The sequence below is a fragment of the Molossus molossus genome, unplaced genomic scaffold, assembly GCF_014108415.1.
Source record: "Molossus molossus isolate mMolMol1 unplaced genomic scaffold, mMolMol1.p scaffold_m16_p_12, whole genome shotgun sequence".
Lineage (NCBI taxonomy): Eukaryota > Metazoa > Chordata > Mammalia > Chiroptera > Molossidae > Molossus > Molossus molossus.
In genome coordinates this window covers 64,268,960-64,284,955 of record NW_023425347.1, presented here as the reverse complement: position 1 = coordinate 64,284,955, position 15,996 = coordinate 64,268,960, and the positions used below count along the sequence as shown (strand labels likewise).

General features: G+C 41.1%; 2 protein-coding genes across 2 annotated transcripts in view; both read right to left on the bottom strand.

Moving 5' to 3' along the window:
• The window catches only part of NDC1 (NDC1 transmembrane nucleoporin), a 50,922-nt gene extending 40,328 nt beyond the window's left edge, over nt 1-10,594 (bottom strand). Inside the window, exons 1-5 of the mRNA XM_036255479.1 lie at nt 10,303-10,594; nt 8,745-8,865; nt 4,684-4,785; nt 2,276-2,450; nt 494-632 (exon numbers count right to left, since the gene is read on the bottom strand). Of these exons, the coding sequence (XP_036111372.1) occupies nt 494-632; nt 2,276-2,450; nt 4,684-4,785; nt 8,745-8,865; nt 10,303-10,359 (594 nt within the window). The 5' untranslated portion in view covers nt 10,360-10,594. The remainder of the gene's footprint in view (nt 1-493; nt 633-2,275; nt 2,451-4,683; nt 4,786-8,744; nt 8,866-10,302) is intronic.
• The window catches only part of YIPF1 (Yip1 domain family member 1), a 43,029-nt gene continuing 35,785 nt past the window's right edge, over nt 8,753-15,996 (bottom strand). Inside the window, exon 10 of the mRNA XM_036255481.1 lies at nt 8,753-8,865. The gene's annotated coding sequence lies outside the window, so the exon portion shown is untranslated. The remainder of the gene's footprint in view (nt 8,866-15,996) is intronic.

The following is a 15,996-nucleotide window of genomic DNA, read 5'->3' as shown; positions in this document are numbered from 1 at the left end:
TTTAAAATGACCCACTGAAACCAATCAAAACTGTTTTATTTATACACACCATGCCTTGTTCTAAAAAGAATTTGAGAAAGTAACTGACATATTCTATACTTACTTGCACATGCTCAAGCTCATGAAGTTCTTAGGTTCCAAAAGAAGCTAGCAGTTACACAGAGGTACTTTGCATGAATGCCATCCTCATCCTCCCCCAGCCCTGTTAGGTTACAGAAACTGCCACTACCTAGCAGGGAGGGAAGAGTGTAGCGAAGCGGTATTTCGAGAGTGGCAGCAAGAAAGGTAGCTACAGCTCTCAAACATATGCTAAGGTCTCATGAAAACAAATCTCTCCTCTCCAAATGGAATTTTGAGGACCTAAGTTTTAAGTCCTAAGTTTCGCTGATCAAATCTTGAATTAATCAGATGAGGCCAGTTATATACACATACACTAAGGCAATTTTAACTCTGCCAAATTCTGACATAAGGTAATGCTCAAATGATAGCTTACCTGTATGATGGGAAATGGAAGATAGTTCATGTTGTTAATAAAATATAGGAGGCTATAGCAATAACCCATAAATGCTCCAGCCAGTAGGAAAAAAAGGTGATATTCATTTAAGCAGGTTTGTGCAGCAGGGCCATCTAAGCTGAAGGGGAAAAGTTAGGTTATTAATTCAACAGTCAGGGACACATTACTGTTTTAGGCTCAATAATTATTGAAAGCAAAGGTTTGACCTAAACTTAAGAAATGCCCCCAATTCAAACAAAATGATTTGTTTTAGGTAAGTGTGGACAAAAAATTAACAAAACCCTTTTTCCTGATACATGAGAATTTGACCTTTAGTTAACTCTCTAGCTCTGTCCCCTGGAAATGTGATAAGGGTAAGAATGTGTACCCCGTTAGTAAGCAATGCTACTTGTAAACTGGACTAAGAGGAACTATAATCAAACTATATACTCCTGATAGAGATGCCACAACTCCGGGCTTCTCTCTGTGTTGTTACTTACAACTGGGCAAACCTTCATGAGGACCCTTTTCTTTCTTTTTTTATGGTACGTGCCCCTAGTGGGAACCGAACCCGGGACTCTGGTCCGCAGGCCGATGCTCCAACCATTGAGCCAAACTGGCCAGGGCATGAGGACCCTTTTCACTAAAAAAGATATCACCATTAGGGGAAAAAAATGCCTTATATGATAGTAGCTGGAGCTACTATCCTTTCCTACAAAAGGAAATCAAGTATTCATTAGTACTCATGAACATTGTTTTAAAGTCAGTGGAGAATAGGAAACAAGATTACTTCAGTAATCTTTTCTGATTTTCAAAGTCTGATTTTCAGTATCAACTTGCAATTCTTATCAATGCTATATGTTTAAGAACTGTCTAAATTTAAATGAAAGCATTTGACTGGAGGGAATAGTTATAATTATTTAAAATTTTATTTCTTCATTCTTCCCACACTATCCTTCCATCCAACTCAAATGTAAATGCTACCTCTTTGGCTTCTCAGAATGAAATGGAGAGCCCATGTGTCTCTGCATTCTCCACACCGCAGAAAAAGAAATCTTTTTCCAAGGAGGAGCAGGTCAGTAGTGATCCCAAAGAAACAACTGGCATCCTTCCCCAAAGAGAAACCAGTTAGTGATCCTGAAGAGATACATTAACAGGCGTATGTCCAAAAAAAAGAGGACTTTCTCTTCCAAGGATGAGCCAGTCAACAGTGGAGCTAAAGAAGCTGTTGGCAGCAAGAGCAGCAGCTCCAAGAAAAAATTCTGGACACTCTACCAGGAAGATGAGAATGGACATTTCCCCATTAGGGTATTTCCCATCCCAATCCATCTCCTATACCTCAATAAACACAAATTCGTAAGAAAAAAAAATGCCACCTCCTCTAAGAAGCTATGCCACCTCCCTGCTTTCTGAACTCCCCTCGGGTTTTCTCCACACGTGTCACTTTCTTCCTAGTACAACCTATGTCTCACACATTCCTATTTCTCTATCACATTCATGTCCATGGTGTAAATTCCCTATTGTTTTCCATTCTCAAGGAGTTTATAGTCTATGTGTGAATCACTCTTATAAATTCAAAAGCATCTAGTATAGCACCATTCATAGAATGGTTCTAAAAAACTGTTGAATTCAAAACATACAACATCAAAAAACATGTGATGTACGTTAAAAAGCACCTCCTACACAAATTTAGCAAGCAAACAATGTTCATGAACTATTAAACTATACAAATCATCTTTGGCTTAGTAACTAAACAAGATTCCTTAGAATATTTAATATTACCTCTCAGTACCAGTGCAGGGAACCACAAGAAAACTGTATCGGCCCTTGGTTATCACTGCAGCACACCAAGCCACCATCATTCCCATTGCAGCATGAATAAACGAGTGCATGAGCTGCTGAGGATGAATGATCTTCCCTATCAATTCCAGTCTGGAGCAGGGAATGGAAGGCACAACTGCAAACAGAACACGTTAATCTGGTTTTACAATCTGCAGCATATGTCAGAGGACCTAAACGATTCCTTCTCATCCTTGCACAAATACTCCAAAAGAGTTAATGTAAAATATAGTACAGAAAAAGTCCTAGTTAAAAAGTTAGGCCTGGCCGGTTTGGCTCAGCGGTTGGAGCGTCGGCCTGCGGTACAGAGAGACCCGGGTTCAGTTCCCTCTAAGGGCACGTACCTTGGTTACAGTTTGTTCCCAGCCCTGGTTGGTTGTGCGGGTGGCAGCCATTCGATGTGTCCCTTCACATCGATGTTTCTCTCTCTCTCTCTTCCTCTCTCTCCCTCCGCTCTATCTGAACAAAAAATGGAAAAATGTCCTTGGGTGAGGATAAAAAAAAAAAAAAAAAAGGTCTACGTTAAAATAATTTGAGAAAAGACTAAATACAAAGGGATACACGCAAAAAAAAAAGAAAAACTAAAGAATCTAGAGAGATGAAATCTAAGGATAGTATGAGTAACATTTTTCTTTCTTGGTAAAATTTCCTAATAGTTCAAATAGTGCCTACCCCGGCACTCTCCAATGTGTTACACACACGAAATTTTTTTTAAAAAGATAGCAATTGTCCTCCAGCAAGTTATCTTTATTTCAGCATTTAAAAATTAGCAATATACAGTCCATCTATGAAAAATAAACCACGAACTAGGCAAATACTGACAGCACTGAATACAAAAATAAACGTCTGTATGAGAATTTCTAACACCTCTGATACTCCACAAGTGTTTTCTGGAAGTGAGCTGGGGGAGGTGAGTGTGGGTGTGAGGTGAGGGAGGCTGATCACTGAGACAACTGTAACAGGATTCCCTAACCTATCTATGTAGGCATTCTTCTTTTAATATACTCAAAGTGAGGAGGTTGTGGGAGGCAAAATATTAAGTGTGAAGGGAAAGAGCTTAGGTGCGTTACCCTTTGGGGAAAGGCTGCTATCACCTCTCCCTCTCCATCAGAAATGCCCACAAAAGGCAGTGTGAAGAATGCACACTATAAGCCAAGGAGTTCTGTACATGGCTTGAACAATAAAAAGATCCATTGCCCAGCCAGTGTGGCTCAGTTGGTTGAGCATCGACCCATGCACCAAGAGGTTGCTGGTTAGATTCCCCAGTCAGGGCACATGCTCAGGTTGGGGGCCAAATCCCCAGTGGGGGGCACAATGGAGGCAGCCAATTGATGTTCTCTCATCGATGTTTCCATCTCTCTCTGCCCCTCCCTTCCTCTCTCTCAAAAATCAATAAGGAAAAAAAAATCCATCAACAGTAGCAAGGGATTAGGAAAGCAAAGGAAAAGGGTATGTACTGTAACATCCAAAGTCAGACTTGAAATTTTATATTCTGTGTGCGTGTGTATGTCTCTCTCTCTCTCCTTCCACTCTAAGAATCAATGGAAAAAATATCCTCGGGTGAGGATCAATAAAAAAAATAATAAAATAAATAAATAAATCTAATTTTTTTTATTGTGGTAAAATACACTTAAAATTTATTGTTTCAACCATTTTTAAGTGTATAGTTTTGTGGCACAAGTACATTTACATTGTTGTGCAAACATCACCATCATTCACCTCCAGACTTTCCCATCTTCCCCAACTGAAACTCCATCCCCATGAAACAATTTCCCAAACCCAAGCCCCTAGCAACCACCATTCTACTTTTTGTCTCTCTGAATTTGACTACTCTAGGTATCTCATAAGTGGAATCACATGATATTTGTCTGAAAAGGTCTAAATATTTTTTAAAAAGAGAAATTAACATTCAAATTTTAAGATAAGACATTCAAAGCATATGATTCTGTATACATTTGTAAAACTTTGACATAAAACACAGCCTCACACTAGCTGTGGGTCAGTTGTTAGAGAACGAGCCTGCGCACTAAAGGATCGTGGGTTTGATTCCCAGTCAACGGCACATACCTGGGTTGCAATTGAATGCCCAGCCCCAGTTGAGGCACGTGCGGGAGGCAACCAATTGATGTGTCTTTCTCACATCGATGCTTCTCTCTTTCTCTCCCACTCTCCCTCCCTTTCGCTCTCTCTCTAAAAAAATCAGTGGAAAACATATCCTGGGGTAAGGATTAACAACAACATAAAATTTAAAACACAGCCTCTATTATACACCTCAAATACAAAATGCACTGAGTGTGCCCTTAATAAAATTAATTAGACATTTTAAAGATAATTGACTTTAGAAAACTCACCTGAATAAAACTCCACATTGAAAATACTTATTATTATTATTACCACTGACAGCAGCAGGAGGTAAAATATTACATAGGAACTATATAGATCATTGAAAGAATCTAAAACACAAGAGAGAGGAATTAGTAAAGATCATTCAGTCATGTGGTCATATTCGGTATACTGCAACAGAAAAGGGGTTTGAATCTCAACTCTAATTTTAATTTTCAAAGTTATCCTTTCTTTAAGAATGTCCTCAAACACTGCTGACAAGTCCTATAGGAACTACAATGTGAGTTATCTGGACCAAGCTTTGGGTCCTTTAAAATGATACTACAATTTCTTTTAGATGACTTGATGTCAACATCAGACAAAATACTACCATATGCAAACATATTTCATCATGTGAAACAGAGAAGTACCACATTTAGTAATTTACCAACAAAGTTTCTTTTTAAAATGTTAATATTTTTCAGCCCTGGCTCGTTTGGCTCAGCGGTTAGAGTGTCGCCCTGCAGTCCGGAGAGACCCAAGTTCGGTTCCCACTAAGGGTGCATACCTTGGTTGCACTTTGTCCCCAGCCCTGGTTGGTCGTGCAGATGGTGGCTACTTGATGTTTTCCTTTCACATCGATGTTTCTTTCTTTCTCTTTCTCTCTCTCTCTCTCTCTCTCTCTCTCTCTCTCTCTCTCTCTCTCTCCCTACCTCCCTCCCTCTCCCTTCTTCCCTCCCTCCCTCTCTATCTGAACAAAAAAGAAAAAGGGAAAGTGTCCTCAAGTGAGGTTAAAAAAAAAAATATTTTTCAGATCTCTTCTTTAAAAATGCAATTAGGCCCTGGCTGGTTTGGCTCAGCGGTTAGAGCGTCGGCCCGCAGACCGGAGACCGGGTTCGGTTCCCATTAAGGGCATGTACTTCAGTTGCAGTTTGTCCCAAGCCCCAACTTGGGGTTGTGTGGGTGGTGACCACTCGATGTATCTTTCTCACATCGATGTTTCTCTCTCTTCCCCCTCTTTCCCTCCTGCTGTCTGAAGATAAATGCAAAAATATCCTCGGGTGAGGATAGAAAATAAAAATAAAAATGCAATTAGCCTCTATAGCTATAAAACTTACATTTCTGGAAATAGTAAAATCCATAGATCAGCTAAATTAGCTAAATTAAATAAAAACAGAAAAAAAATCAGGATGTCCTTATGAAATACTAATAGAGTTACATTTTAGAGTAGTTCATCAATAATCCATTTCAAAAGTATGGCAAACTAAAATATGCCTCAACACATGAACAAAAGAAATAAAAACAGCAAGGACATGTTTGCTGAATGGACTAACACAATAATAAAACCAAATACCTTTAAAAGTATAATTCATTGACTAAAATTAATAAAAAGAAATATTTATTAAGCATCCACAATTAAACCCAAACATTGTACTGGGCTAAAACAAAGATCTGATCTATGTGACTGGAAAAAAGTAAGGAAAGAATACTTCTCTGGAAAGACTTTGTGAAGCAAAAGTTGAAGAGGACAAGTAACATTTGATTTTTTAAAAATGGCATAAATCAAATCCATTTATGAGACTGGAGAGAAAGTGTTATTAGGATTAGAGAACACTTGGCCATAAAATGGCAAAAAGTCTTTATCTTAAGCTCCAATTCTGAACAATTTATAACGGTTCTAGATTACAATACTGAATATTCTGAGATTGTGCCTAGACAGCCAAGATCAAAAGATCAATGAGTGCCTGTCTGGCATGGCTTAATGGACTGAGTGTTGTCCCATGCACCAAGAGGTCACTGGTTTGGTTCCCAGTCAGGGCACATGCCTGGGTTTTGGGCTCGATCCCCAGTGGGGGGTGTGCAGGAGGCAGCCTACCAATGTTTCTCTCTCTCTCTCTTTCCCTTCCTCTCTTTCTAAAAGATCAATAAAAATATATTTTTTTAAAAAATCAATGAGTAATACAGATTAAGGCAAGGTGGTTAGTGAAATATTTGCCATCCCTGCACTGGTTTATGGCTTAATTCCATCAGACCTGTGGGATCCATCCAAGAAGTGATTGATATGTCTCAACAAAAAACTTAACATGACTTGAATTCTTTAGCAGCAACATCTCTGAAGGCCATAAAGTATAAAGCTTCAAAATCCTTGAAAACTGGCATTTTCTTCTGAAAAATTAAATTAACAACACACTTCCCACTTTCCAAAGCTAAAGAAATTTATTGTTATTGTTGTTGAGAGGATATAAAAAGTATTTCAAGCCCTGGCCGGTTTGGCTCAGCGGTTAGAGCGTCTGCCTGTGGTCCGGAGAGACCCGGGTTCGGTTCCCGCTAAGGGCACGTACTTCGGTTGCGGTTTGTCCCCGGCCCTGGTTGGTCGTGCGGGTGGCAGCCACTCGATGTGTCCCTTTCACATCGATGTTTCCCTCTCTCTCTAAATAAAAAAAAAAAAAGGTATTTCAAGAATATTTGTGTTTCTTAGCCTTAGGCAAGGTTTTAAAGACTTCAAAACCTAGTCTGGCAACATGTCTCTTTTTATTTTTTTAAGTCTAGTGTGGCACAGTAAAAACATTGGTTTTGAAGTCAGAGACTAATGTTCAAATCTTCAGTTACTCACCAGCTGTGTGTCTCTGGAGACTTTAACCTGAGTCTCAATTTCCTCATTTATAAAGTAGAAAAGTAGGGTTAATACCTCTTTCTTACACATAATTATTGGAAGAATAAGAGGTAATATACTTAAGGTTCTTAGCAGTGCCTGGCAAACAATTGATACTATTGACAGTTCCAAATCAATCCTCTCATTTAACTCTATGTTCCTTAGTCTTTAACTCTTTCCTCCTTTTCTCTCTTCTCATCTTTCTTATTAGCCACAATACAGAAATGAAATATTGTTCATTTTAAACATTTTTAAAGAGATATCTCATATTTTCTATACACAATTTTTAAATAGATAAAAGGAGCCCTGGCCCTGGCCGGTTTGGCTCAGCGGTTAGAGCGTCGGCCTGCGGTCCGGAGAGACCCGGGTTTGGTTCCCGCTAAGGGCACGTACCTCGGTTGCAGTTTGTCCCCGGCTCTGGTCAGTCGTGCGGGTGGCAGCCACTCGATGTGTCCCTTCACATCGATGTTTCCCTCTCTCTCTCTTCCTCTCTCTCCCTCCTACTCTGCCTGAACAAAAAATGGAAAAATGTCCTCGGGTGAGGATAAAAAAATAAATAAATAAATAAATAAATAAATAAAAGGAGCCCTGGCTAGTGTGGTTCAGTGGTTAGAGTGTCAGCCCTCATACCAAAGAGTCTTGGGTTCAATTCCCAATCAAGGGCACATACCTGGATTGCAAGTTTGATTCCTGGCCCAGTTGGGGCATGTGCAGGAGACAACCAATCAATGTGTCTCTCTCACGTCAATGTTTCTCTCTCCCCCCCCCCTTTCTTTCTCTCTCACTGTCTCGCTTTCTACCTTCCTCTCTCTCTCTCCCCACCCTTCATTCCTCTCTTCCTCCCAATGGAAAAAAATATCCATGTATGTAACAATGAATAAAATATCCTCGGGTGAGGATTTTTTCCCCTTTATTGATTTTAGGGGGGGGGGAGGGAGAGAGAGAGATGGAAATATCAATGAGAGAGAACATTGACTGGCCACCTCCTGCATGCCCCCTCCTGGGGATCAGGCCCACAACCTGGGCATGTATCCTGACCAGGAATCGAACTGGCAACCTCTTGGTGCATGGGTCAATGCTCAACCACTGAGCCACACCAGCTGGACTCAGGTGAGGATTAACAACAACAACAAAAATTAAAGGAACAGTTCAGTTCTCCCTAAAAAGACAATGTCAAAAAAGATGTCAAATAGAAGAGGCAAATAAACAAAAATTAAGTTTTCATTTATATAGTCTTCTAATGATTTTTTTTTCAGGTTTACTAATCTTATTATATAAGGGAAAGATGGTAAGTTAGGAAGGGAAGATTACCTCAAAGTGAATGTTTTGCCATGTCAAATAAGCAGTAATTAAAAAATAAATTTGAAACATAATGCAACTTTTATGTTGAGAAGTAGGTCCTGTAAATTTGTTTTCCCCAAATTGAATATTGCTTACCAGAGAGCCACTGTATCGGATGAAATAAATCAATTCTGCTGAAGACTATAAATACTGTGGTACAGATGGGTAGAAGCAGCACTGACCAGACAATACTTGTAACTATCCTCCAGCCCAAAACCTGTAACAAAGTCAATAAAATCACTCAATCATGAAGTCAGTTAAACTATTTGTTATGCAAATCCTATCTTTTCTTAAAGGATGTTCATCACTAATATTAACACCCAGATCATAATCCATGCAGACATATATAAACCTCAATGGTTATTACTATTAATCATTTTAATTTACATACCACCACATAATCTTGTAATATCAGTGAACTGATGGTTGTACTAGTCCAGAGTCAGGTGTCATATTAAATATCCAAAGGAGGGGGGGGATAGTTTACAACTGTACTTTACAACAACTTATACTTGTCTCTCTAGGTTTAACTGACAGATATATCAATATCTAAAGGCTATATATTTTATGGAGACCACCTGTATACTGTAACTGTGTTTACAATTATTAGATAGGCACACTCCTTATTGGGCAACTGACACATGGTATTCATGTCTGAATCACCAATGCCTACCATGTAAGAGACACAATATTTACTGCTGAATAAGTGAATACAAGAACAAAGTGAATACTGCATAGTTTAAAGCATGAAAGTGACAATCGGATTTATATTTTGGAAGGTAAAACACCCTTGTGTTTGTAACGTGGCTATGATGAAGATGGATAAGAGGGGACAAGACCCCAAAAGGAAGCAGTCCACCGAAACTGCCCAAGCCAAAGATTACAGTCGGTATCTGAAGGAAGGCAGAGGCAACAGGAAAGAAATAAAGGGGGGAAATTGTAGCCACATTTGTGAAACACAATCTACAGGACATCAGTGACTGACAATATATATGGTAAAAAAATAGGTAAGACTTAAGGACTCAAAAGTTTTTAGCTTGGGATACACAGAAGGCTGTTCGGCTGGGGTAGTCCAGAAGGGATACTACTCCTGTTTCTCTTTGCCTGGCACACAATGGATGCAGAACTGTTGCTTCAACAAGTAATTCCTCATCTCAGTACCACAGCGCACATATTCCTCCAACTTAACAAAGAATACCTGCCCTGCTTACCTAGTGCCCAACCCCAGCCTCTGCTAAACCCACGCATTCACATTCTTTCCAATTATTCGCTCTTCTTATCCCAACAAGTTATTTTGCACCTACTAGGTACACCACCCCTATTCCCCATTCCCGGCCCCGACTCCCATGCAGGTCAGCCCTCCCACTCTGACGGACTTCCACTCTGGACTCCCCTTTCACAAGTTTGCACTCTGAGCGTCCCGCAGGCACACACCCTCTACCCAGCTTTCCTTAGCACACTCCTCCCACCACGTTAACCTGCTTCCACCCAGGACGCCCCCAACAACCCTAAAGGCTCCCCTTCAGGAGGTCCCTTCCCCACGCGCTCCTCACATTACACTCGGGCCCGCCCCTCCCCCGCCCAGCACGCACGCGCGGTCAGCGCCGGTCCCCAGCAGCCCGACCCCAACAAGCAGTTCAGCGCACACACTCACGCGCCACAAGATATCCTGCGACCCGCTGGCGCAGGGCGGACTCGCGACCGTGGCCATGGTGATGGCGGCCCCTACTCCAAGCGGTGCAGGAGACAGTGAGCCCGCCCGCCACCGCTGTTCAAAGGAAGGAAGGCCCCAGGAGGACCCCGCTGGGGCTGCCTCAAACGCCGCCTGAGCGAAGCCCTGCCCAGGCGCCAAATCATCCCTTCGAGGTTTCGTCTGGACCGGCCCAGCAGGCCAGAATTGCTCCGCAGTCCCGTGCCCCAAAGGAGCTCGGGATTCCAGAAATCGCTCTCTGGAATCAAAAAGGTCTCTCCGAAGCAGGGTCCAGCGAGGCGCCAGAGATTGGGGGCGGTGCTGCTGCATGCTGGGAACTGTAGGCCCCACGGCTCTTTGGCTGCAAGGACGAGCGTTGCATTCTGGGACTCGGAGTTACACAGTACAGCATGCTGGGAGACGAAGTCTTCCGCGAAAGTACCTTGTGGCGTGCTGGGAATCGTAGTCTTTTATAAGGCCTGTACTAGCTTGTGTCTACAGCTAGATAGATCTGGCAAAATGATTTTCCCTCATTTCTGCGGGTTTTATTTTATTGACCATCTGAAAGTGGAATCAAAGGATATAGTGGCTCTCTCCACAAAGGTACTTACTAGTTTTTAAAATTCTCTTTCCCGCCCAGCTCCTGTGGCTCACTGGTTGAGCATGACCCATGCACCAAGAGGTCCCCGGTTCAATTCCTGGTCAGGGCACGTGCCCAGGTTGTGGGCCCAATCCCCAGTAGGGAGCATGCAGGAGATGGCCAGTTGATGTTCTCTCACATTGATGTTTCTACTTCTCCTTTCCTCTCTTTAAAATCAATAAAGAAAATACATATAGATATATTTTAATTATCTTTTCCGAAGCCTAGAGGTACATTTGGTTTTGTAAAAATCTGGTTTCTAGTTCCATCCAGCCCGGCCACTTGCTAAATGGAGTATCTTAAACTTCTGTGAGCCTCCATTTCACCTATAAAGTAACGATAAAAATAAAGATAGCATCCAGTGATGTGAAGATGTAATAAAATGCTATATAAATATTATTAATTTCCTGCCAGTGAGGAAAAAGGCTTTTCACCAACCCACGTCCCAGTTAATGAAGTCTTCTCTAATTGCGTTAGGCCTCAGTGAGACACCTGGAGGCATGCTGCTAACACCTTTTAATACCCAATTACATACCACAGTCAATGTTCAGTACTCTAAAGACAGGGAGAGAGATTGAGTGATTTACTGACTGTGAAGAAACTCATAGTCGTGAGACAAATTGGCACCACACACACTGCTCAGCAATGCTTGCTAATAATGGTTTCCCAAGCTGCTTTAAGATTATATCATGTGCCCTGGCCCGTTTGGCTCAGCGGTTAGAGCATAGGCCTGCGGACCAGAGAGTCATGTTCAGTTCCCGCTGAGGGCATGTACCTCAGTTGTGGTTCATCCTGGGACCAGTTGGAGTCGTGTGGGTGACAACCACTGATGTGTCTCTCTCACATCGATGTTTCTCTCCCTCCCTCTCTCCCTCCTGCTCTATCTGAAGAAAAATGCAAAAATGTCCTCAGGTGAGGATAAAAAAAAAATTATATCATGCTCACTTCCAAAAACATGTTAATGTCACTCATGTCTGAAGCAGGGCAGGTCAAACTGGGAATACATACAAAGATCAAATCTTGAAGGAACCTTCTGTCTGGTGGTGGAGAAAGATTACAAAGAATTACTCTAAGCCCTGGCCAATTTGGTTCAGCAGTTAAAGCGTGGGCCTGTGGTCCAGAGAGACCAGAGTTTGGTTCCCGCTAAAGGGCACGTATCTCAATTGCAGTTTGTCCCTGGCCCTGGTTGGGTTGTGTGGGTGGCAACCACTTGATGTATCCCTTTCACGTTGATGTTTCTCTCTCTCTCTCTCTCTCTCTCTCTCTCTCTCTCTTTCTCTCTCTCCCCCTCCCACTCTATCTGAACAAAAAATGGAAAAATGTTCTCAGGTCTAAGAGGGGATGGGGGGAGAGATAAACCACAGAACTTATATGCATGTACGCATAACTGATGGATATGGACAACAAAGCTGGGAACGGGGTGGGGATGGGGAGGAGGGTGTCAATGGGGAAAAAAGTAGAAACATCTGTAACAAAAATAAATTAATGGAATGAATAAAAATAAAATCGTTAAAAAAAAAAAGAAGAATTACTCTAAATGAGTGTCCATAAACAAACCTCAGGTTACTTGCATTAAGATCACCTGGTTTAGTTCCTTTGTAGAAAGTACTATACTTGTCTGCCCTAGTATCTAGTTTACCCTTCTTTCTTAGTAATAAAAACCCAATTTTTAACTAAGCATGTGGCTACATTTTCCAGTCTCTCTTGCAGCTAGGTGGAGCCAGGTGACTGAGTTCAGGCCAATAAAATATAATCAAAGTATAGCATGGTAGTTCTCAGAAAACCCCCTTAAAAGAGAGCTAGCACATGATTTCTGCCTCTTCTCAATTCTCAGATCCTTTCTCCATCCAACTGCATGGAACTTGGATGCATTGCCTGGAGCTCTAGCACCATATTGAAGCACAGGAAGATCATACTCTATGCAAAATCAAGTGCTGAACTAAAAGGAGGCTGAATTACTGGGAGCAACCATACCAATCTTGGGCTACCTGCCTTTAACCTCCTGACTTCATTTACCCAAGCGAGACAATTATTTACTATTTAAGCCACTTCTGTTTCTTTAACACACAATCTGAAATCATCTTATTTATTGTAATTACTTATTTATTGTCTGTCTTCCCACTAGTATACAAGCTTCATGAGGGCAGGGATTTTGTCTATCTTATCATTGTTTTCAAAATGCCCATAACCATCTACAATTGTTCTCTTAGCCTTAGTTTGTTCATCAATAATAAGACCATCTTGCAAGACTTCCTTTGTAAATTATCTGGCACACAGTAGACTTTCAATATATCATAAATATTACTAGTAGAAAGATTACAGCTTTGGAGTCAAATAAACATGGGTGTGAATACTTGTGCTGCCACTTAGTAGCTGCAGGATATTGGGAAAGTCTTTCTCTATCTAAACTGATATAAAAAGATTAAAAAACATTCCTACAGACAATGAAAGTATGCCAGAAAAACACATGCACCAAACAGGTGAAACTATAACCTAATTCTTCAAATTGGAAGTAAAATAAGAAAATCACACAAGATATGAAAGAACAATATTAGTATCAGAAAAACTCAGAAATTGTGAGATAGAACTCAGGGAATAGACACAAAGGAAAAATCATTCTAGAAATGAAGTGGAATTGGAACTCAAGAGCAAAGAAACACAACAGTAATGTCATAACAGAAAGAACATTTTTTAAATTAAAAAGGAATAAAGTAAGAAAAAGTATTTTTTATTTATTTATTTATTTTATTTTATTTTTTTTATCCTCACCCGAGGACATTTTTCCATTTTTTGTACAGATAGAGTGGGAGGGAGAGAGAGGAAGAGAGAGAGAGGGGAACATCGATGTGAAAGGGACACATCGAGTGGCTGCCACCCGCACAACCAACCAGGGCCGGGGACAAACCGCAACCGAGGTACATGCCCTTAGCGGGAACCGAACCCGGGTCTCTCCGGACCGCAGGTGGACGCTCTAACCGCTAAGCCAAACCGGCCAGGGTGAAAAAGTATTTTTTAAAGTAATAAATAGAGAAGATAGGCAAAGAGTATCTAACATATGACTAATCTACTGAAAAATCTACTCTCATTTCATTTATTTTTATTTTTTAAGTTTTTATTATTATTACTTTTTATTGATTTTAGAGAGAGGAAGAGATAGAAGTATCACTGAGAGAGAACATTGATGTGGCCGCTTCCTGCTTGCCCCTGACTGGGGATCAGGCCCACAACCTGGGCATGTGCCCTGAACAGGAATCGAACCAGCAACCTCCTGGTGCATGGGTCGATGCTCAACCACTGAGCCACACAGGCTGGGCTATTCTCTCATTTTAAACCACCAATCTCTCAACAAGGTACAGGGATATGGGAATTACGTTTTGTTCTAAAATTGTTCTAATATTGTTAATGAGTCATCATTTTCCTAAAGTTTTTCATTTCAAAACCTTCACTTATTTTATAGTCTTGGTCATCTTATAGTCTAAAAAAAAAATTAGGGGGTAGTGGTGGTAAAGAACTCTTCTTTCTCCCCATCTGTAACCTGTTTAGTGTCAATTCAGTCCTTCCAAGAGACAAGGTTGCCGATTCTTGATAAAATGTGATTAGCCATTTCCAAAGGCAAACTAGGACATTTATTTTATTTTATTTTATTTATTATTATTTTTTTTTATCCTCACCCGAGGACATTCTTCCATTTTTTGTTCAGGTAGAGTGGGAGGGAGAGAGAGGAACAGAGAGAGAGAGAGAAACATCGACGTGAAAGGAACACATCGAGTGGCTGCCACCCGCATGACCGACCAGGGCCGGGGACAAACTGCAACCGAGGTACGTGCCCTTAGCGGGAACCGAACCCGGGTCTCTCTGGACCGACGCTCTAACCACTGAGCCAAACTGGCCAGGGCTAGGACATTTATTTTAAAAGTCTCTTGTGCAACAAAATTTTGATAAGCTAAGCAAAAAAAAAAAAATACATTCAAAACACATGAATAGTTCCTAGATGGGGGTGGTGGTGGCATGGAGAACACATACTCCCCAGGATAAACCTAAGTCATTTATTTATATATATATATATATATATATACTCTCACACACACACACACACGTATATGTATGTATATGTATATATATATATACACACATACATACATATATACGTGTGTTGTATACACATATATAGATGATAGATAGATTTTTTTTTTTTTTTTATCCTCACTGGAGGACATTTTTCTATTTTTTGTTCAGGTAGAGTGGGAGGGAGAGAGAGGAACAGAGAGAGAGAGAGAGAAACATCGATGTGAAAGGAACACATCGAGTGGCTGCCACCCGCACAACCGACCAGGGCCGGGGACAAACTGCAACCGAGGTATGCGCCCTTAGCGGGAACCGAACCCGGGTCTCTCAGGACCGCAGGCCGACGCTCTAACCGCTGAGCCAAACTGGCCAGGGCGATAGATAGATTTTTTTACACCAACTCCAAGCCTTGGAGAATTTGAAAGGCACAGCAAATTGAAAATAAGGCTCAGGCTCCTCCTTCTTCCTTGCTCTACCTCTTGTTGGCTGTTGGGTGGGAGCCAGGCTATACCTCTTGCTAGCTATTGGGTGGAGATGTCCTCTGCTGTTTGTTTCTTGGGGTTCAGATTTCAAAGGAAAGAGAGAAGAAGATCTTTAAGGGAAAATTGACGAAGTGAAAGTATATAACCCAGAATTTTTCTCCCTTTTAAACTAGCCTAGGTTGTTTACAGAGTCTGATCTAACCTACTGCCTATGATACAGAGATAGGAAAATTAAGTCTGTGGATAAAGGTGAAACTACTTGGTGCTTCATCTCCAAGTATATGAGGAAGAGGCAGGATCAGTGGTTTTTTCACAAAAATACTTAAGTGCCTAGGAGGTAATAGGTAAAGGCTTTAGATTTAGACAACTGCAGACTTGAATCTTAGCTCCCTGCTTAATAGCAGGTTAGTGTAAGCAAGTAACTCAACCTCTTAGTGCCTAAGTTTCCTAACCTGTAAAACTGTAAAAAAG